Raw genomic sequence first — 23,365 nt, forward strand, 5'->3', positions numbered from 1 at the left:
AACCCTGAACACCCTATCTCAAGTTTTTAATCTACTGCCAAAGGAAAAAAATTACAATTCAGTTTGAAAATCTTAATTAGCTTAATTTGCAACTCTAGAATCAAACAACATTTTGTTCTGTAAAATAAAATACATATTCTAGTAGGCTAAACAGAGGAGGTTAATTTACAGACAGATGAAGAAAACAGAAGCAACTGACTAAAAGCAGATTAGCTGGTCAGTTCAAAGTTACTTCCCTTATGAAGCAACAGGAAAACAGACTGATAGAAAAATAACCAATTAATTGAGATCAGATTACTCTAGGTTATTTTTCTGTGGCAGGATTAAGGCAGTAGGAACTCCATTATTGTACCAGTAGTAACTGGCTTGACCTGTTTAGGAAATCTGGCTGTTAACTTTCTCCCCTGAAGGTCAGGTAACTTAGTTTCAGTTTAGAGGAGGAAAGTCTCATATGGTAACTCCATTTTGATTTTTATTCTGGGTTCTGGTGCCCAGTGCAAAAGCTTAGTCCAAAACCATGGCCTCCTGTACTGTTTGTTATGACCCTTATCATATTATCTGCTTAATTACACCTGATAGGCTTCTCATTGTTCAGCTCTACCACTTAAAGATAAATATCCCAAGACTAGCACCGAGAAGCTACTCAACAAACATTTGCTGTGTGGACCCTTCAGTAAATGACTCCCCACCTTTGTCTCCCCTGGCAGGTGAAGGCTGAGTTGCGGAAGTTCTGGGGCCGCTTCTTGCTAGCCCGCCACTCAGGCTGCCTGGCATGGGTCCTGGGGAAGAACTTCCAGTTCCTGGGGAAATGTCCCAAGAAGCTCTCAGAGGGAGATGGTGCTGAGACTCTTCAGAAGTTGCAGTCCTCATCTGACAGCTCAAACTTGAGCACACGGAGCCTGGGGGAGCTGGGCACCCAGCCCAACCGGGGTCATGCAGCCTGGCCCCGCGGCAGCAGCCTCTCTGAGAGCAGTGAGGGGGACTTCACCCTAGCCAACACCATGGAGGAGATTCTGGAAGAAAGTGAGATCTAAGGCTGGGGGCCCATTGCTCCAGCTCTGCAGCCTGGGGGCTCCTGAAAGGCTAAGGCAGGATGGGTGCTACTGAGGGCTGTTGTCTTCCCATCCACCATACCCACATAGATGTGAAGTCTGTTTCCAGGTTCTTCCAACTCTCTGTAAGTGAAGCTGTATGATGCTCACAGCTTCTGTCTGACCTTGTCAGCCTGCTACCCTTACTGGAGTATTTCCCAGAATGGCCATTGATCCCTGGGGCCTGGCCCTAATTTCAAGTGAATAGAGCACCCACCCCATGAAGAGAGGTCTCTTGTTAAATAGAATCCAGCCAGTATCACTTCCTTCCTCCTTCATGGCACATGGTTTCCATGTGAGGTTGGGTTTAAGGTACGTGAAGTCCCCTAGGGAGCTTAAAAAATGTTGAATACTAAACTCAGTGTGGGACTGAGTCTGGGTCTAGGGCCAGGAATTGGAACTGTCTACCAGGCATCCCAGGGAATTCTGGATGCAAGTTGCCCCTGGAAAACCCTCGGCAGAATGTGAGGGAGTTATGAGTCCGCTGGAGTGGCCCATGGCAGGATGAAGGGAGAGGTATCTGTAGTCAAAGTCAGCTGCGATGCACCTGCCCTCTCCCAACAGTGTTTGATGTTCCCATCACCCAGAAGACCTGTTCCCTGCCTCTCTCCTCTTCATCTCCTGCCAAGCCTTGCCTTCTTCTTTCCATCTTAGTTCTCTGTTTGTGGCCAGCAGAAGTTTGAAGTATTACAAAGCCATCCGTTCTTGGACAGTTGGCCCCAGCTCCCGGGAACTTTCTAAATGTCATCAGCAGCAGTCTTTCCCTTTCCCCTCCACCTGCCTTCTGAACTTGACTTCTGTCAACCTGAGGTCTACAGTCCTCAGGGCTAAGAATGTCACTCCACATTTGGTTTGCTATTCATCCTTTGATGGTCAGACTTCCTGCTCCAGGAGTTTTGTGAATTATTCTTCCCCTCCCTCGCCATCCCTACTGATAACAGTCCTGCTCCCCAGCTCCTCAAATGGATGCTTAAAACCAGTAGTACTCTGGCTAAATCCAGACGTGCTTAGGGTAGCACTGAGAGGCCCAGGGCTCTCCATTGGCCAGGCCTGTGGCACCTCCTTGCCCATGAGAAATCTGAACTGTGTGCAAGAACCTGACCTTGAGAGGCTAAGGAAAGCCAGGCACCTGAGGTCAGGCTCAATGACTGAAACTACCAGGCAGGAGGCTGTAGGAAGGTCAAGGGAAGAAACAGCCCATGGAAACACTGGGCTAAAGTCCAAACATGTTGCCTTTATAGTGTGTGAAGTGTACGTGTGTTGGGGGGGGTATGTTGCCATGGGACTAAATACTGTCTGATCTTGGAGGGGGGCAAAATGGTACTTCTCTAGTACGGGTGCCAGACTTAACAAATGAAAGCACATGATGCTTGATTACCTTTCAATTTCAGATGAACAATGAATCTTCCTGTATAAGTAGACTATACTTCATCTGAAATTTGATTAATCAGTCATCTTGTCTTTTACCTGACAACTCTTTTCAAGGATTGTTTGCTGCGGGGGCCAAGGATGTGAGTGAGACAACTGAGGCAGTCACCTCTGAAAAGCTCAGTGATCAAAATAAATCGTACTTTAATGAAACATTGAAAAAACTCAAATCCATAAGCTAGAGCTCACAGGCCATTTATGAAAATAAAGCTTTATTGACACCAGAGCAAGTGAAGACAGCTCATGCAAGCACAGGCTCTGACCCTGACCTTATCTAAAACGTCAATATTTTGTGCACCAGGAAATTTTTAACATAAACTTTGATTTTTAAAGGACTTCATTGAAATATTATTTTTCTTGACTATGGAAACTTTTGGTGCCCTCTTAAATTTTGCACCATTCTGGCCCCTGGTTTGCAGGATGAGAGCAGAAGCAAAGATATTAGGCAAGTGCGTAATGAAGCAAGGAGATATTTTTTGGTGTCTAGATTACCTGGAGTTTAATCATTAAAATATGTCTTTATTTTCCCCTTTCTGCAAATTTTCCTGCCTTGACTCATTAGCTGACCAGCTTCTTGAAGCTGGAATCATCTTGTTTTCCCAGCATGTACCCAGCACAGGGCTGGTTCAGAGCAGAGGACACATTGGTCTAAGGAGACAGGAGTAAAATATCTTTCACGGGCATCGGACACTGCTGAGAGTACATTATCCAAGACTCTGCCGCTAATAGGGGAAGCACTTTGTTTTCTAAAGCATTTGTAAATATGTCTCCCACACCTCCATCCACAAATGGGTGGACCATCTACACCGCTTGCTCTTGCTTTGCTAGTGATTAAAACAAGTTTATTTAAGTTAGTTTGCATGTTGTCTGTTCTTTTATGTTTGTCTTTCACTGGGGCTGAGAGTCTCTCACGTGTCTGGAGACTCCCATTGCTGTTTCTGAATGGAAGTCAGGAGAAAGAGAGATGGTGGCACCAGAGGACTGGGCAGAGGGGGAAGGGCCAGAAGTAAAGGTCAGAGGTCAAAGGGGGAAAGGTGAGTGTCTCCCCTTTTCTAGACCATCCTCTAAATAATTTAGTGGGCTTGTTGACTTGAAGATCCAGCCTTGGGTTCTTAATTCTGGCACAAAATTCCCCTTTGGAATTTTGTACGTTTTTGTAGTACAAAATGTGGGGGGTCTCATGTTTTTGCCTATGCCCACATTCCCTTATTCATGCCTTCTGTGTAGCTGGGATGGCAGGCATGAACCCCCATACTTGGCTTATTGATTGAGATGGGGGTCTAACATTTTGCCTGAGCTGGTCTTGAACCAAGAGTTTCCTGATTTCTGCCTTCCAAGTAGCTGGAATTGCAAGCCTGAGCCACCTCTCCAGGGTTTCTCTTTTAGAAATTTTAAAGAGACCAATGGTCAGGTCTGACCCCAGAATTTCTGTTTTAAATACCTTAAAATTTGAAAGCAGGAACTGAGGCATTTATACACCTGTACCAATCGCAGGACTATTCACAAGAGCTAAAAGGAGATAGTTCAAGTGTCCACTGATGGATGGATAAACAAAATGTGGTATTCCACAGGGTGAAGTAGTATTCAGCTATAAAAAGAAACAATACATGCTAAAATGTGGATGAATCCTGAGGATATTATGCTAAGAGAAACAAGACCTCTTTATAACAGGTAATTTTATAGTTCTTGAGTGAATTTTTTTTTATCATGGTAAAATATACATAGCATAAAATGTACCATTTTCACCATTTCTAAATGTACAACTCAGGGGGCATTAAGTGCATTCATATCATTGAGCGATCATCACCACCATCCATCTCTAGAACATTTTCACCTTCCCAAACTGAAACTCTGGCCCACGAAACAGTAACTTCCCACCCCCACTCCCCCTGCTAGCCTCGACTATGCTCTACTTTCTACATGCTGTCTCTCTGAGTTTGCCTATTCTGGATAAATCATGTATAATATGTTGTGATTGGCTCATTCCACTTAGCGTTATGTCCTCAAGGCTCCTCCACACTGTAAGTACATCGGCACTTTGTTTCTTCTTACTGCTGAGTATCATTTCATGGTGCAGAACACCACATTTTGTTTATTCATTCATCTGTCGATGGCTCCTTGGGTTGTTTGCACCTTCTGGCTATTGTGAATAATGTTGCTATGAATAGAGGTAGATAAAATGAGCTCCTGCTTTCAAATTCTGGGGTATAACTCAATGTAGAATTGCTGAATCGCAGGTGATTCTATGTTTAACCTATTGAGAAACTGCTAGAATATTCTTCACAGCAGTCGTACCATTTTATATTCCCTCCAGCAAGTCACATTGCCAACTTTTGTTTTCCGTTTTTAAAAACAATGTCCATACTAATGGCTGAGAAATGTCTGTTCATTGTCACGTCTACTTGCATTTCCTTTATGACTAATGATATGAAACACCTTTTTCATGATTGTTTATCGGTCACTTTTATGTCTTATTTAGAAAAATGTCTGTTCAGGTCTTTGCCCGTTTAAATAATTGGATTATCACTTATCATTGTCAAGTTGTAGGAATTCTTTATATATTCTGGAAATTAATCCCATGTCAAATATATTATTTGAAAATATCCTTTCCTATGGAATATCTTTACTCTTTTGATAGCACCCTTTGCTGTACAAAGATTTAAAATTTTGATGAAGTCCAATTTATCTACTCTTTTTTTCCTTTGGTTGCCCTGCTTTGGGTGTCAAAGGCATCTGAGTGATTTTAGCATATGGCTAATATTTACCCTGGATGAGGCAGAGGGGAAAGAACCAGCCTAGAAACTGACAGTGCCTGGCTAATGTCCAGGTGAACTGAGCCTTCACCTGAGCACCATATAGAACTCAGAAATTCTTCCACGAGAATATACTCAACTGATTCTTACAACTCCAAGTGATAGTGCAGGTGAGGTTGGCCCAGCTGAGTTTTTTAAGGGGTGGTCATTCCCATGGGAGCCTTACAACCTGAGACACAGGCCTCTCTGAGCTAGTCTGCTAACCTCGTGTGACAACCAAGTTCAGAAATGGGGGTGGGGTGGGGTAGCAGCATAGTGTCTGCCACCCCCTGTCTCCATGGACAGTGCCTGAGCCTGGTGAGAGAAGAGAAGCTGCAGACAAGTCCAGAAGAGCTGCTGCCAGGAGTCAAAAACAAGAGTTGTTTTCATGGTATCTGTCATTGCCCATGGGGCCCTTACAATGCAATAATGCAGAGGGCTCCCCAACATATCAGTGCACAGCTTGGGCACCCCAGGAACACTGTAACCATGTCTTCAGTGGGAAATGTGGTGCCCGGTTGCAGCAATGGCGCCCAGCACTAAGGGACTTCTTGGTGAATCTGTGGGTACACCTCCTGGGAAGGCTAAGGAACACCCAAGGGGCACTGCCCAGGGAGCAGGACCCCATTGGAACAGGTGCCACTATGGGACAGTACAGTTTGGATTATTGTCTTAGTCAGATATTAATCTGTTTCTGCCCTAGAGATGACATGTAAACGAGAAAGCAGGACTTCAGAGATATGAAGCAACTTCTCCACAATTTCTAAAGTGGACATCTAATTTTTGACAATCCTCCACCCTCATACTTGTAGCATCCCAATTTTCCTCTTGAAAACCGTACATCTCCTTTTCCCGGTCCATGAATTTTGAGTTCTCTTCACTCCATCCTCAGCCCCAGGAATAGGCTTAACAACCCACTTGACCAGTCAGGGCATCATGTACTGGGTTGGGAGTGGACAACACCTTATCGGAATCAGACAGATGCAATCCTGGGACTTTGGGACTCACAACAGAAAGAGGGTTTTTTGTTGTTGTTTCTGCTGAAATTGGAAGCAGGAAGAAGTCAGCCTGGGTCCGCTGGTGAACATATTGCCTGCATGGGGAACCTGTATACCATTGACGAGGACCCCATTTCTAAAATGAGCCTTGAGACAACATTGAAGCTCCTGCTGGGACTCATATCCTTTGTATCCAGAAGAGTCTTGATTACACAGCACATCATAACTTCTACCTCCTTCTCTCGCCGTCAGTCAAGTTGGAACTCGCCCTGATGGCTCCTCTCCCAGCTTACTTCCCAGAGTGCCATAGAAATAGATGGACCCCAGGCAAGTAGTCTTTGTAGCTAACAAAGGAGGTGCTAATTAGGGGACTGCTCTGGCCAGTAGGGGCTCCAGTGACTCCTTTAGATGAATCACAGAACAAGGACTTGATGATTATGCGTTATCTGTCCTTTTAAACTTAAGTGACAATGATACCCCAACCTCAGAGAGAAGTGAAAGTCCCCCAGTCTCATATCACACCAACCAGATTAACTTATTGAGGGGATGAAAATGCACTGGAGGAAGGCGTTGAGGTCTTTGACTGTATCCCCTGACCACCCTGGGCTGGACTCAATGTCCTTTCTCCCCCCCTCTGCTGGCTACTGGGTGTCACACTATGTCTAACTGGAGGAGTGTATTGGGCAGGTGATTCTAATAATGTCCCTCTTCCTTCCAGAACTGCTAGACCAGACATTGTGTAGTGCCCCTTCCCCTTTCACCTCTCACATTGCCCCATCTCAGAATTCATGGGCCTGTCATATCCAGGTCCAAACTATTGGGGAACCTCAGTGTCATCACAGGGATTCTGGTTTAAGTACCAAATCTTACTCTCGCTTCTTGGGCTCAGTGTTCTCATCTATACTGTAGAGGTGATAGCACCTCCATCCGTGGAATAAGGGCTGCAGAATCTTGCATGAAGCCTAGGCCATAGAAAACACTCCATACTTAAGCGTTTGTTCTCGTGTCCTCTCTCTACCAAGAGGAGCCCTCTCTGGGGCTGGCTCATTGGGCCATCACTATGGCTAGATCTTGGGAGATGGGGAGATCACCCCAACATCAGCAGAGACTCCCCAGTCTCAGGAGGGTGCAAACAAGTTTGTCAAAAGGCCAGGGCATTCATGTATTCTTCTGACTTCATCAGAGGAGCTTAAGGCAGGAGAATCAATGGGACATCAAAGCAGGGAATCCAGTGGTCTAGAGAAGCCACTCATGGAGTTGCTAGGTGTTCCTGACTCTGGAAATCTGAGGAGGCAGTGTGGACTGGTGGATGGCCCTTGCCTAACTTCTGCTTATCAGCTGGCTGACTTTGGGCAAGCTGATACTTGTCACTGGTCCTCCTTTCATTGTCTCTGAAATTAAGGGCCTCAGAGATATCTATGGCTCACTCTACCACTCACCAAATTAGAACTGAACTCATTATCTCCTGACCAGCAACTCTCCCTGGGTTTCTCATCCCAGAAGATGGTACTGCTGTTCATGCAGTACCCAAGTCACAACCTGGCTACTGTCCTTTCTCTGCCCCCTCCTGCACCTGCGGCCATTCAGATGGATTCTACATCATACATGTATCTTTCAGGGTCCTGTCTTCCCTATTCCACTGCAGTTCCTGGGCCCTGGTTACCAGGTAACTGCAAAAGCTCCATCACCACCTCCCTGCCCCCAGTCTTGCCCCTGACTTATTTCCATCCTGCTAGGGGCTTCTGTTACAAACACAAATCCCTCCTACTTCAAACCACACAGTGTTGTCACTCCCGACAAGGTGATGCTGCAGAGGAAACTTGTAGGGTCTGGTCCATCAACCTTTCAGGACTAGCTCCCAATTCTCTTCCCTTTGCAAACCTGGCAAGCTCACCATCTTGGAACCTAGAGATGATCCTTCCTGCCTCAGTGGCTGTGTGTCAGTTCCTCTGAGACACAGCTTCCCTACCACCTCCACATTACCCCCCACCACAGTCCACTGGCACTGAAAGTAAGCATCCCATCCTCAGGAACATTGTCCCTGGTCTTCACTAATGAGGCAGCCCTTTCTGTGTTATATCTTCCCCTAGTTCTCTGCACTTCTCCACGGTAACCACCATGCCAATGGTTCTGGCATCTCCAAGATCCATGTCTCCTCTGGATCCATGACAGCAGGACCATGTCAGTCTCCTTCAGCACCATAGCTGGCCTAGGATTGCAATCACAATACATCCTTTTCTCTGAGGCCAAGCAAACAGAAATCATTTCCTTTTTCAGATCAAGAATGGCCAGCTAGTGGTGTGGCCAGCTACTCTTGCATTTATTGGAACCTGCTTACTCGACACTCCACAAAGGAGCTTACACACAGCTGATACCTAGGACTCCTATGACCTAATCCTGGGATTATCACAGGGCCATGGGCTGGTGGGACATGAGGAGGAGGGTGGGCTAGGTGTCATGGGGGCAGGGTAAGAGGGACAATAAAGACCAGAGGAAGCAGGAACCTGTAGACCATTAAAGACCTTCAGTTTGGCAGGGAGCTGTGCCAGAGTTTGGAGCCTGTCTTGGTCCTGGGTGTGCAATGTGTGCATATATGTGCTCTTGCAGGTGTTTAAGTGTGGGGGTGGATTTAAGTGTGTGTGTGGGGTGGGGGGAGCTGAGCAGTTGGCATTAGTGTTTCTTCTCCTTTATCCTTTCCTTCACTTTTTGAGGCTCAAACTGGATCAGTCGCAGAATTTCCTTGTTGGCGAGGGTCCCTTCAATGAATTCTTCTTCTGTAAGTTTATCTGTGCATGGGGGAGAAAAAAATCATTTAGGACTGACTGCTTCAAGCTGCAATGAGGCTGACATCCACCCAGAATGCCCAGTACAATTATATCTATTGTGAAAATATTGAATACTTAGTGTCCCCGAGGGTCCACCTCCCACCACCTCAGATACCCAACACCTCCCCAAGCCCCACAAGGCAGCAACAAGAAGACCAATGAACGGCCTGTGGAGGTCTCCAGAATGCAACACCTGTGTCTCTTCTGATTTGACGGTGCCCTACCTTGCTGGTTATCACACATTTAAATAATTATTGTTTAATTATTTATTAACTTATTATTATTATTATATAATAACTATCTTAGTATACTTTCGAAATTACCCAAGTCTCAAGCCTAAAGTTCTGGAGGGTACTTCTGGTGGACTGAGCACAACAAAATAACCCAGATGGTAAGTTCAGAGTCTCAGTGGTGAAACAAAAGCCATGTCCTTCCAGGGAGCAGCAAGAGGGAGGTGAGGGGACAACAAGATGTCAGAGAGGTCCTGGCTTGAAGAGTCTCTCTTGTTCCCATAGCACACAGGCAACCCCATGAGCTGACAGCTTTTCTATGATTCCTTCCTATGCATCCATTTGCATGTCCCCTGATAAGATCTACCTTCTTACTTGGAACCTCCATGGAGAGAGGATCTTGTTCCTCCAGTCAGGTCCCCAGTGTTTTTCAGTGGCTGAATGCACGTCGCTGCCCCTTCCTCTGTGAGCCAGATGCCCTGGTGCTTAGGGCTGAAGCCATTGCAGGGAGCAGAGAGTGGGGCATGGCACAGGGGACAATAAGATAAATTCCCTCTCCAGGAATCTCTGGGTTTGATGGGGAAGACAGTCCTATGTAGAAATTTGTCTCCTCTCTATTCATGGTTGATTGCTTGCAGTTCCTCCCACATAATAGGTGCTCAACAAAGCATTACTGAACTGAATTCAATTTCCATTGGCTTATGTTCTGGGCCTTTGGGCATCCTTAATCCTTTTGGAGGTTAGGACCCAGGATGGTTTCCTGAACAAATCTGGGTGGTGAAATGTGGATGTTATAGTTCCAACTGCCTCTTCTTCTCCCTGTCTTACACAGAACTTGAAATTCTTAGTATCAGAGCCTGCCACCCATTGTCTCCAGAAAGGCTATGTGAAAACACATGCATTACCAGGCAGAAGTAACACCTGGCTCTCTGACACCACCCCTCCTCCAGTGCTTGCTTGGGTCAGTTTTCAGATTAGCAATAGCAGGGCAGAGAACTCAACACACCACATGGACAGACCCAGAGGGAGGTTATGAAGGGGATTAAAGAGCTCAAAGAGTCAGTGAGTGAAATGCCACAAGAAGTTGTTCTGGGTCCCTGCAGAAGTGGAAAAGGTGCTCCAGGACTGGGATCAGGGTGAAGTGAGGAAGTGCCAAGGCAGGAGATTTAAGGAGGCATTCACTTTCATGCAATGTGAATTTGGGGCTGGGGCTGGGACTGGTTCCCATCCTAACGACTCCCTGACTTCATCATTGGACTGCATATTAGCAGGCACAGATCACTTCCATCTGCCCTGATCTGTGAGCTAGTCAGGATTCTTCTTGCATCCTGGTAAGAGAGCACCCCAGAGAACATGAAGGGGGCCAGTTTTGTCCCTTGGAGTTCTTTGGGCTATGCTGTGTTTTATTGATTGAGACACTTCAGATTTTAAACAACTCAATTTGCTGGCTTCTCTTTAAAAATAAAAGAAAATCAGATGATTTGGCACCAATGGATTCCATATTCTCACACATGCTGGAAGCCATCAGACCTATTTACCAGTCACATCACTTAGTGAGATTATGGTCAACTCATTTTCATCATTCTGGCCTTTGTGGCCTATGAACTTGTAGCCTGTGCCTAACACCAACAACTACCGCATCCTTCCAAGTAGTGGCCCTGAGAGCCGTGGACCAGTAGCTCCAGCTGTCAGGTTTTGGAATCCATCACTACTTTCTACACTTCCCATAGGCTGCTTCCTGCCAATGTCTGAGCAGGGCCAGGGGCAAGATGGCCCACTGAGGACACCCCATTGGCTTTGCCATTGCTGTCCTAGAAGGACTCTACAGTCTGGACATTTCTTACCCAACCTTCCTTCCTTTCCTCTCTCCCTGATGCGGGGGAGGGGGGAGAGATCAGCAGTGTGACGGCTTTCCTAGTCTCCACTAAATCCCTCCACATTCCTCCTTATTGGCTTCCTCCCAATAAATCTCTTTCAATGTGATTTAAACCTAAGCCCACATTGGCTGTGCTTCTTGGAGGACCAAGCTAACTTCCTACACATTCCAGATGCATTTGGACTCCAGTTACTTGGGCCTAGATGTTAATTCGTGGCTAGACTGAGCTGCAGTTTTCCCTTGTTCTGGTTTTGCAGAGAGCATTTTTAAAAGCGAGTAAACTGAAGTATTTAAAAGCAGACTACTTAAAGAAAAAGGGGGTTGCAGTTTCTCTAAGATAATGACCTTATTGACTTTACATTATACCATTCTTTAAATATAGGTTAACTCTTTTATGACAAAAGATGTTTTCCTTCAAAAGCACTCCATAATTTAGAGCTTTGCTTTTTCCAAAGGACTGCGGGTGGCAAATGACTTTTGTGAGTGATGGAGTTATGCTGGCATCTCCCTTCAGCAGTGATGGCTTCAGGGTGGCAGCAGAACTAGCCCTTGCTGGCCCTTCTAGTCATTCCTCTCCCCCTGAATACCCCTGCAGACAGCTCTCATACATAATGACACCAGGTGTTCCCAGTCCTACTGGGTGACTCAGAAGAAAAAAATCCTTTTGGGGTTTCCAGGATACAGCCCCAGGCTGGAAGATCAAAGGCAATAATGAAAAAGGAATTCACCATCATCCTTCTTTCCAAAGAATGCCCAGATCTTCTCTGTCCGCTTCTCTGGGGTGTTTTCATCATCTGGAAGGTTCTTCACATCCTCAGGATTGATCATTTTGAAAATAGCCTGTACCAAATCAAGATAACTTGTTAGAAGGAGGAGGCAGTCCTGGTAAAACCCGTTTCACACCATACACACAAAAGATGGATAAAAGACTGAAACCTAGAGCCTGAAACTAACTGGCTCCCAGAAGAAAACATAGGGAAAAGCTTCCTGACATTGATCTTATAATGATTCTTTTTGGGGACTGGATGCAAAAGCAAAAATAGACAAGTGGGATTACATCAAACTTAGAAAGCTTTTGTACAGTAGAGGAAAAAACGTGAAAACACAATGATGGAAATACTTGCAAATCATGAATCTAATAAGGGATTAATATCTAAAAGGGATATCCTGTATAAGGGGTTTATAGAACTCAATAGTAAATGAGCAAACTACCAAATTTAAAAATGTGCAAAAAAATCTGGGCAAGCTGGCTCTCACCTGTAATTCTAGCTACTTGAGGGACAGAGGTTGGGAGGATGGAGTTCGAGGCTAGCCTGGGAAAAAGTTAGCAGGTTTCTATCTAAATCAATGAACTGGGCATAGTGGCACACACCAGTGATCTTGAGTAGGAAGGTGTAAATAGGATTTCTGTCCAGACTAGCCTGGGCATAAACAGGAGACCCTATTCAAAACATAACTAAAACAGAAAGGCTGGGGGCATGGCTCAAGTGGTGACGTGTCTGATTAGCAGGTTCAGGCCCTTGAGTTCAAAAATACAAAAGCTAAAAAAATGGACAAAGGACTTGAATAGACATTTCTTCAAAGAAGGTGTGTGAATGGACAAGTATATGAAAAGGTGCTCCATAGTACTACTCATTAGGGAAATGCAAATCAACCACCATGAGATAACCCCTTACACCTGCTAGGATGGCTACTAGACAAGAGAGGGGTTTAGCAAACTCCCTGAGTTTGATCCTCCAGAACGTGCATGTGCGTACACACATGAGAGAGAGAGAGAGAGAGAGAGAGAGAGAGAGAGAGAGAGAGAGAGAGAGAGAGGGAGGGAGAGAGAAAGAGAAAGTGTGTTGGTGAAAGTGTGAAGAAAAAGGGACCCTGATACACTGTTGGTGGGAAATGGTGCAGCCATTAAAGGAAGGACTTTTGCCACTTCAAACACAGATTCCCTCCCTCAGTGCCCAAATACACAGGAATTGGGCATCCTGTACACAGTGGTTATGATACAGGTGTCCAGATCCCCACATTCTACTGAGTTGAAATTCCTGGCCATAGGGCCAGGTATCTGCAGTTTTAACTCTCATGACAGTACAGTACCTGTTTTTCTGTATTGTTAAATTTTCTGATAATGTAGACACAATCCTTTCTTCTACCCTTCTATTTTCCCCTCTCTTTTTTGAGAAAGGGTCTCACTATGTAGTCCTGGCTGGCCTTGAACTTACAATCCTGACGCTCCAGCCTCTCTAGTGCTGGGATTGTAGGCATGGCCCATCACACTTAACTATAACCCTTTCATTTTAAAACAATGAAAATAAGAAATAAAAACTTCCTAGTGATAATAGGAAGGATCTCACAGAAGCCCTGAGGGTGGAGTTTGAGAACTATTACCACAGACCCTACTGCCCACAGGTTTTAGAGTACAGTTTCTTTGGGGTCCATGAGGTTCCTTGGTTTCCCAGCAGAACTGGCTTATAGTAATACTAGCTTACATTTGTTGAGCACTTATGTGTTGCTCAGCAGCAAACTTATGAAATGGTTATTATTGGTCCCATTTCATAGATGGAGAAACTGAGACAAACTTACTTCCCCAAAGTCACCCAGGAGGGAACAGAGATTCTAACCAAGCAGTTTGGTTCTAGAAACTGCATCCTGTACTATACTAGCTGTTCTCATCACTGAAGAGCACTGGGAGAGGCTGCAGAAAGGGGAAGAGAGCCACTAAGACAAAGGTCTCTCAGGGTACAGGAAGCCTCATTCATCCTGCTGCTCAAGAAAAGCTAAACTGCAGGCTCAGTGATCCTTCTCACCTCCCTCTGCTCACTCTCATCAAGGAGTCAGGTGTACAACATGGGGCCAAAGCTGGAAGTACCTCCAGACCTATGACATCAGAGAAGCAGACAAGGTGACCTCAATGATGTGCTCTTCTAGTTCCAGGTATCTAGATTTCTACTGGTTCGGTAACACCCAGGTTGGCCAGGCCCAGAGTGGACCAAAGCCATAGATCCTTGGTGCTGGGCAGGCTCAGGGTGTAGGCAACTGTACTAGCACAGGAATTGGGTGTCTCTGGCCAGAGCCTCTGCCTCCCTGGAGACACCTAGAAGCAGGTTAGGCAGGGCCCAGTAATGCCTGTGAAATCAGCCTGGAGTCCAGGAAGGTCAACAGCTTTTTGGGAAGTTCCCACTCAGTTGCCTGGTGCTAGACAAAGAAGACCAAGGAAGTCAACCCTCGAAGCTCAAGACAGCAAGCTTGCTAACAGCATGTGTTGCTCCTGAAATGGATGGAGGTTCAGGTGGTTTCCAGAATGCCTCTGTCTCTCCTGTGCCACAGGTACCATGTATAGCTGTGACAGCTAATGCTGGGAATGGCTGGCTGCCTGCTGCACCCCATTTCCAACACAGGGAGACAGATCTTCAGGGACCTGGGAAAGGCCACAGAAATCATGGAAACCTCACCCTGTGCCCAGGGAAGAGATAAGGTTTTCCCACGGCCACATAGCTAGTGGTGTTAGAGCTGGGGCTAGAACTCATTACTTCTGGCTTCCAGACCAGTACCCTAAAAGTGACCTTGTGACCTAGTGAACAGCAGGGCCTTGTGCCACCTTGCCCAGATTCAGTCATTGGCACCCTCTTCCTCCTGCCTTTCCTCCCTCCTTTCCCTCTCCTCCCCTTCCCCTTCCTTTTCCTGGTGGAGAACAAACTCCTCTCTTGGTCCCAACACCCTTTAGATCCCATTCCATGCCATCCAGAGACCCCACAGCCAACCAAGAGGAGCTTGCTGTTCAGGCTGTGTCCTGCTGAGAGTGATGTTAACATATGCCTGCCCTTAGCAGGAGGCTCAAGCCAAGTTCCAAGGATGGTCACAAACTGCATGCTTTGCTCTTTTATGTATGGTTTCTCCTAATAAGTGGAAGAATTCCTCAAATAAAAGTATGATTGTAAATGCACAAAAAATTATATAAAATATGAAAGGTATTCTCCCTCCTAACAGGAATGGAATTAGAAACATAAAGGAAGTGATATAGGGCAGGGGGATTAAAAAAGAATTTCAAGCAAGAAGATATTAAAAGAGGAGGCCTGGGGGCATGGCTCAAGTGGTAGAGCACCTGCCTGGCAAATACAAGGCCCTGAGTTCAAACCCCAGTACTGTCAAAAAAAAAAAAAAACAGAAAAGAAAAAGGAAGGAGGCAACACCAGAAATGATATAGTAAGAAAAAAATGAATGAAACCCTGTAATGTCTTAAAATATAGGAATATTTAAATAACCTTTATGGCAATTTCACAGGATGGAATTTTTTATTTATTTATTTATTTTTGTGGTTACTGGGGTTTGAACTCAAGGACTTTGTGCTTGTTAGGCAGGTGCTGTACCACTGGAGTCACTCCTCCAGCCCTTTTTCTCTGGTTGTTTTGGAGATAGGGACTTACTTTTTTGCCCAGGCTGGACCAACATCATCTTGTTTTATGCTTCCCGCTGGCTGGGATGACAGTATGTGCCACTATGCCCATCGTGAATTGGGGAAGATGGGATCTCACAAACTTTTTTGCCCAGGTTGGCTTAGAAGCAGAATCCTCCCAATCTCAGCCTCCCAAGTAGCTAGGATTATAGGCATAAGCCACCAACACCTGGCTTCCATAGGAGGGAATTTTAAGCAGCACTTAAAAATGCTTTTAAACTGGCTGTGGTGGCACGCACTTGTAATCTCAGCTACTTAGGAGATAAAGAGGATTGAGAACTTGAGGCCAGCCTGGGCTGTACGTAAGACTCCATTTCAAAAGTAAAACAAAATGTTTCTGAAGGATGTATAATGACCTGGAAAACACTCATGATGAAAGAGTTACTGAAAAAAGTGTAGTAAAAATCGTATGTAAATATGTTATAATCCTAGAGTTGTGAAAAATTACATAGACAAAAGAGTGGAAAGAAAAATAGCAACTTGTTAACCATAGTTTTCTCTAGATGTAGGAATTGACAGCAATCTTAATTTTCTTTTGCATGTTTCTAAATTTCATGGATTATTTACTATTAGAGAAGACCTATTTTCAAGACACCTAAATATTAAGAACAAATGATCTGACCCCAGGGCAGGTTGGACAGAGGAGAAGGCATGATGGGAGGCCTGGGGGGAGGGGCAGGAGCCAGTGAGGAGGCTGTAAAGCTCTGAGGATGCAATGAGCACATACAGAAGGGGTGACAGCCTATAAAACCAGGCACAGCCATGCAGTGACGGCCTGGCATTAAGAAGAACACCAATCAGAACCAGAATTCAGACTCCACGTCCCCAACTGTGAACTCTTCTTACTTCATACTTGAAACATAGTGTGCTTCAATTTCATTGTGATAGAATTTGAATGTGTATTGCTAAAAAATTTGAAGGAGACAATGAAGAAAGAAGACTGAGGGAGAGAGGAATGGGGAGGAAGGGAGGGAAGGCAGAAAGGCAAGAAGGCAGGAAGGCAGGAAGGAAGGAAGGAGGGGAAGGAATGTGGGAAGGTTGGAGGGAGGAGAAAAAAGAAGGAAGAAAGGGAGGAAAAGAAGGAGAGAAAAGGAAGGAAGGAAAGGAGGAAGGGGAGGGGAGGGAGGGAAAGAGGAAGGAAGAAAAGAAAGCAAAGGAGAGGAAGGAGGAAGGAAAGGAAGGAGAGAAGGAATGTAGGAGGAGAGGGACAGGAAGGAGGAAGGAAAGAAATGAATAAAAAAGGAAACTATTAGGAAATGCCTTGATTCTTTAGGAAGCAAATGTGACTGTGGGACGGCCCTGCCCCCTTTTCTGCTCAGTATATGGAAGACCCCTCCTCCCTTGCTCTCACAGCCACTGACTGGAGACCCCTACTTCCCCCAGGGTGGCCCTTCTGCAGTAGCCGCCCAGCAGTGCCCTTGGTCCCCATCCCGCGCAGGTGGAAGGGGAGAGCAGAGGCTGACCATGACGATCTCCAGCACTTCGTTCTTGCTGATGGTCCCGTTGCCGTCCACGTCGTAGAGGGAGAAGGCCCACTCCAGCTTCTGCGTGGGCTTGCTCGCGGTGGTCATGTGCAGTGCGATGACATACTCCTTGAAATCCAGGGTGCCATCGCTGTTGGCATCGAAGCTGCGGAACACGTGCTGGGCATAGGCCTTTGGGTCAGCGTCGGGGAAGAACTTGGCATAGATGCTCTCGAACTCCTGCCGCGTGATGCGGCCGCTGGGACAGTCCTTCAGGAAGGACTGGTACCAAGTGCACAGCTCCTCCTCCGTGAATTTGGTGTTGAGCTGCAGCTCCTCCAGGATCTCCTTGGACAGGGCCCCGCTCTTGCTGTTCCCCATGGGTGAGACAGAGTGGGCGCCGCAGGGCGGGTGGGAAGGACACGTGTGGTCTCCTGGCTGCCGGGGCTCTGCACAGCTGTAGGATGGGGACTCGGGTGCTGGTGGATTAGGGGGATTTGTGGACAGATCTTGGGAGGAGGGACTCCCAGATCTTTATTTTAATCATGAGATTAAAATAAAGAGCTGAGAGCAGGCAATCACTTCATCTTGGTCTCCTAGGAGGAAAAAATAGGAAGGAGGTGGGATTCTTGGACCAAGGCCTCCTCTTCCACCAACTTTAGCCTTCTAAGAGTAGAGATGGTTTCTGCCTATCTTCCCCTAAGGTTTCTGCCTACACTTAGAGTGCATCGGGGAAGGCCAGCATTCCACATTGAGCCTAATAATGCAGAGGTTAGGAGCACAGTTCAGGAACCAGCTCTGTGCCCATCCCAGCCTTGCCACTTAATGAGGTGTATGACCCAAGGCAAATTTCTTAACCTCTTTCTGCCCAGGATGTTTCCTAATCCTTTGCCTCTGTCACATCTTGGCTTAAATGTCACCTTCTCAGCAAGGCCTATACTGACCACTCTATTTACAACAGCACACTCGTCTTCCCCACCCAGCCCACCACCACTGGCTATCCAGGGAGTGTGTGCCAAGAAGGGATGGATTCCTGTTGCTCCCAACTGCAACTTCATTGCCAGAATGGTGCTTGGCATGCTGGGGCCCTCACTAAATATTTCTTGAATGAATGGGGAGAATAGTGTCCTCATTAAGAGGCTGAAATGAGTCCGTATGTCCACCATACTCAGAATAGATCAAGCCTGGCACCCTGCAAGTGCTTGATCAATGACACTTAACGTCATTGATTCCTGACTTAATGATGGTCCCACGTACAGTGTTTTGACTTCATGACCACGTGGAAGCATGTCCATACAATCATCTTGTTTTGCACTTTCAGTACAGTATTCAATAAATTGCATGAGATATTCAACACTTTATTATGAATCAGGCTTGTGCTAGAGGACTTCACCCAAGTGTAGGATAATGTGAGAGTTCTGAACACTTTAAGATGGGGGAAGGGGGGAGAAATGACCCAAACATTGTATGCACATATGAATAAAAGAAAAAAAAAAGGTGGGTGAGGCTGGGTTATGATGTTTGGTAGGTCAGGTGAACTAAATGCATCTTCTTTTACTAAATATTTATCTTTAATGTGATATAATACATTCCTGGAGATTTTGCCAGAGAACAGAATGTTTATGTTTTTTTAAATTGTCATATTCTTGTTGTATTGGAGGTACATTGTGACATTTATAAAAGTTCTTACAATGTATCACAGTTGAGTTCACCCCCTTCATCATTCTCCTTTATCCTTCCCTCCCCTCAGTCCTGCACTAAATGCATTTTTGACTTACCATATTTTCAACTTCCGATGGGTTTATCGAGATGTAACCTCATAAGTCGATGAGCATCTTTGTTAGTTTTTGTTATTATTAGTAACAAGGAATAAAAGATAAACTGTCTACAGGGAGGGGCCAGCAGGTAGACTGAATGAGTGAAGCAGGTGGACCAAAGGAGCAACTAGGCCTGTGTCACCCAGAGAAGGAACAACTGATGAATGTGGCCATTTGAATGTGGTCAGATGGGATTGTGACCAGTTATGATAGCATGATACATATTTTTTGGTTTTTGTCTAATTCCTGGCTCATAATTACCAGAGCTCTTGTTATTTCCTCGAGGACTAGAAAAAATGTTGGGACAATTTGTCCTTAGAATGCAAAATCTCTCTGATTTTTCTCCTGCCCTTCTTTCACCTGCTACTTTTCCTCCCCACAGTTGGCCATAGAAACTAGAATTTCTCTTCCTCAAAGCAGGTCATAGAAACTACAACTATACTCTAATCTTTCCCTGCCTTTCTGTCTTGGAGCAGGCCATAGGAATTCTCTGACCTACCTTGTTTTATAAGACTCCCATTTCAAAGAGGTCCTTCCCTATACCTAGGGGATGAATACTGAACAGGAAGGCCAAAAAGAATCTAAGCAGCAGGTCTTCCTGGGTTTCCCTACCCAGTATACAATGAAATTTCCATAAAAACTCCTAAAATGACAATATTTAGAGGGCTGGACACATGGAGGCACATAGGAAGTGAGCAAGAACTCACCCATACACCAGTGGGACATCCCAAGTCCACAGACTAGGAGCGCCTGTACAGGGCCCTTGCAAACCTAGCTCTGTGCATCTCTCCATCTGTTGGTTTTGTGTCCTTTGAAATGTCTTTTATAATGAACAGGAAAACATAAGTGCTTCCACTGTAGTAAATTAATGGAGCCTCAAGATGGGGTTATGTGCACCCTAGTTTGTAGCCAGTCAGTCAGAAGTTCTGGAGGCCTGGACTCATGGCTGTTGTTGGAAGTGGGGACTGTCTTGGGACTGAGCCCTCATCCTGATACTGTCTCTGAGTGGACAGTGTTGGAATGGAATTGCTCTAGAGGATGTCTAGATGCTTCCACTGCAGAATGAACTGCTTGCTTGCTGGTGGGGAGAAATCCCCATACCTTTTAGGGTCAGGGAAGAGACTTGTATTACAAATGTGTAGGAAGACAAACTGAATTTGAGTTAGTTTTTCCACTATGTGGTCAGACCACTGTTGCAAGATTAATTGTTAAGAGAAATCCAGAGATCAGATTTTTAAATGCAATTTCCACACTTTTAAACTGGCAGTTAATTCAAAATTTACAACAAACAACTGTATGGGCCAAATACAATTGCGTATGACTCAGTTTCAGTCTACAGGTTGTCTGTTTGCAGCCTTTGCCCGGTGCTGGGAACTAGTAGCCAATAACATGTTTGCTGAGTGAGTGGATGGATGCATACACAAGTGGCTGGAGGTATGGAGCTGAGCAAAGGAAGGCCTCACAGGGCTCCAGCAGCCCAAGCATCAACACCCTCAGAGGCAGGATGTATCCTGGAATTCTTATCATTCCGAGGGAAGGTCAGCAGTGTCCTTGGTTTAGCTGAGTACAATGCTGGATGGGGAGACCTGGAACCCCAGCATAGCCCTGCAGGATGGCAAAGTCTTCCAGCAGGTAAGTAGGGTTTATACCTTATTTCCTAACAGACTATTGGTGGGAAAAGCAAGTCTTCACTGACAGAAGAAAGCCACCTGCCAGGCTTACTGTGTTAGCCTCTTTGTGTCACTGTGACAGAATACTTGAGATAATCAACATAAAAAGAGGAAAAGTCTACTTTGGCTTACAGTTTTAGAAGTTCCAGTCCATGGTCAGTTGGCCTCATTGCTTTTGGGCCTGTGGTGAGGCAGCCCATCATGATATGGGAGTATGTAGCAGAGGAAGCTGCTCACCACACAGTAGCCAGGAAGGAAAAAGAAAGATAGAGAAAAGGGCCAGGGTTCCAATTTCCTCTGAAAGGGCATGCCATGCCCTCAGTGACCTAACTTCCTCCCACTAGGCCATACCTCTTAATGGTTCCACCACCTTCCAATAGTGCCATGGGCTAGGGACCAAACCTTTAACACATGGGCCTTTAGGGGACACTTATTCAAACCATAGCATCCACCTTGACATTGCTCAGGAAGGACAAGAATTAGAATGCTGACCCATCTCTTCCACACATCCCACCTGATGTGACTCAGAGGATTTCTCAGGAACCTTTTTGGTTGGGTGTGTGCATGTGTACTTTGTCACTTTCCCCACAAGTTTGAGAGGGATTATTTCTTAATAGGAACACTTTCTCTTTTTCTAGACTTTCACTATCCTGCAGCATGCATTTGTTCTCAATATGACAGTCACCAAACTTGAAAAGCAGCCAAGCCACCCACCCACCCCAGGCTACACACTGGAATCCCTTGGGGATGGAAAGAAAGTGAGGCCAGAGGCTGCAGGCCCTTCCTCTGAGCCCTGAGAGGGAGGCAGTTAGAGGTCCCTGTGGGATACCAGGCCTGTCCACAGCAAACCTGTGCAGGAGGCAAGGCCACTGTCACAGGTAAGAAATGGAGGCCTGTCTTCAGCCCTAGTCACACAGTTGCTACAAGGCAAAGCTGGGAGGAACACCCAGGTCTGCCAGTTCTGGCCTTTTATATAATAGCTACTTCTTTTTCATGGAAGCTGAATGGAGAGACCAAAGTCTCCATTTTTGTAGGGGATGCCATGGCCACAGAAGTCATGGACCAGGAGATGCATGACCCTGAGTTTGGGAGAAGTCTGCCAGAGCTCCCCAGACTTTTCCTTCCTTTCCAGAGGTGAGGAGGAAGAAGCTGGAAGCAGACCAGCAGCAACCTGGTACAGTCCATACTTTTCAGGTTGCTGTGCCAGGAGGGGCCCCTTGGGGGAGGGGACACAGGGAGGGGACCACAGGCAGCTGTGTTGATGCTGCTGAGAGGGAGGGGTCATGACCTGGAGGTTTGTTTGAAAACCTGCATAAACATCTTCTATCAGAGGGAGAGCTTATGCTCCTTAGCCAAACAAGTTGTTGGAGATGATGTATTGTGAACGGATTTGTTAAGTCTGTGCTGGGGCCGTAAACTTGCCCAGTACCCCCAAAGACCTCTGGTTGTTGCTGCTGGGGAGAAGGCTGTTGGTGTCCCACCTTCTATGCTTTGCCTGAACTGAAGGTAGCATGTGCCTCCCACAGGACAGCTCTGCCCTTCCCAGGCAGGAGCTCAGACGTGGCTGTTCGCTGGACTCTGACCCCAGCCTTCACCCCATGTCCTCCCACGCCTTTGCTATAATCCCTCGAGGATTGTCTGGAGCCAGGGCCTTCAGCAAGTCTGTTCAAGAGGGGAGAGAGGAGTGGAGGGGATGCAGAGTGAGGAAGAATGCTCCTGTGCTCAGCCCCACTGTGGCAAATGATGACCCATCCTTTTGGCTACTGGGACTGAGATTCTTGGTGTCTGTCATCTTCAGCACGTCTAATTCTGACATATCTCTCTTCCATCTGGCAAGACATTGCTTTTGTCCATTAGGAAAGGACCTGACCACCTCCCCACCCCCATGGCGAGCATCCAGTCTTCTCCCTCCTTTCAGTTCTCCCACCTCTGTCCTTACCTACAACAATGTCAGGCTGTGCATGGGGTTGAAGTTCACACTGAGTAACCATTAAAGGCCTATGACAGCCAGCACAGCCCTGCAGCCCATCCCCCATCGTGTGTCTATTTCCCCAAATATATCGCTCTCACCTTCTTATTCTCTCCTTGCCAGCCACAGATATTTACTGGCCTCAGATATTTACTCTGGCTTCTTCTCTGTCTGCAACATATCCCTCCAGAGGCCTGCCAGGCTCCCTCCTAAGTCTCCTCATTCTTGATCAAATACTGCTTTCTCAATGCAGCCACTCCAACCACCCTGGTTAACATTGTAGCTTCCCCAGTCTCCCTCTGTTCCTTTCTCTGTAACACTTAGCACTTTCTGTGCCTGCACAATATGATGTCGTTATCAGCTCTCTGGGCTGTGTCTGTCTCTCCCTGCTACAATGTAACAAGCTGAACAAGGGCAGAGGTCTTTGTTCTGTCACTAACCTGTTCCCAGGGCCCAAAGCATAGTAAATGTTCAATGATTGCTGAATGCATAAATTAATGCATGAATGAGAACAGGAACAATAACCAGCAGCCCCAGAGGTGGAAGAGGACTGGGACAGGAAGTCACCGGTCACTGAGACAGGAAGTAACCAGTCATTTCCACCTGGACATCAAGGGTGCCCTTTGTCTCTGTCCAGGTCATCAGCAGTCACCAGCCTTGGGGACCCTGGGGGAAGGCAGAGCCCATCCATATAAACGAAAGCGAGCGGTCTTCCAAGCCCCAGTGTCTCTGGACAGTTTGTTTTACACGGGATGAATC

General features: G+C 46.2%; 2 protein-coding genes across 2 annotated transcripts in view; one reads left to right on the forward strand and one right to left on the reverse strand.

Annotated features, from left to right (window-relative positions):
- The window catches only part of Glp2r (glucagon like peptide 2 receptor), a 65,267-nt gene extending 60,177 nt beyond the window's left edge, over positions 1-5,090 (forward strand). The window contains exon 13 of the mRNA XM_020178125.2: positions 708-5,090. Coding sequence (XP_020033714.1) covers positions 708-1,034 — 327 coding nt within the window. The 3' untranslated portion in view covers positions 1,035-5,090. The remainder of the gene's footprint in view (positions 1-707) is intronic.
- A 3,458-nt stretch (positions 5,091-8,548) lies between these two features.
- Rcvrn (recoverin) lies at positions 8,549-23,341 on the reverse strand. The gene is made up of 3 exons (XM_020178127.2): positions 17,151-23,341; positions 11,969-12,080; positions 8,549-9,095 (listed from the first exon to the last, which is right to left on the reverse strand). The coding sequence occupies exons 1-3, from the start codon at positions 17,529-17,531 to the stop codon at positions 8,980-8,982; spliced, it is 609 nt and encodes a 202-aa protein (XP_020033716.1). The 5' UTR covers positions 17,532-23,341; the 3' UTR covers positions 8,549-8,979.
- Between the last annotated feature and the right edge of the window lie 24 nt (positions 23,342-23,365).

The sequence above is a fragment of the Castor canadensis genome, chromosome 11, assembly GCF_047511655.1.
Source record: "Castor canadensis chromosome 11, mCasCan1.hap1v2, whole genome shotgun sequence".
In the NCBI taxonomy this organism is placed as follows: Eukaryota; Metazoa; Chordata; class Mammalia; order Rodentia; family Castoridae; genus Castor; species Castor canadensis.

Bases quoted from the DNA above. Each gene is read 5' to 3' on its own strand.
- Rcvrn (XM_020178127.2), bottom strand. From the start codon at position 17,531: ATGGGGAACAGCAAGAGCGGGGCCCTGTCCAAGGAGATCCTGGAGGAG. The intron at 12,081-17,150 runs GTCAGCCTCTGC...GATTTGGTACAG, and splicing joins AAGTGCTGGAGATCGTCATG to GCTATTTTCAAAATGATCAA. The intron at 9,096-11,968 runs GTGAATTCCTTT...CCCCATGCACAG, and splicing joins CTTTGGAAAGAAGGATGATG to ATAAACTTACAGAAGAAGAA.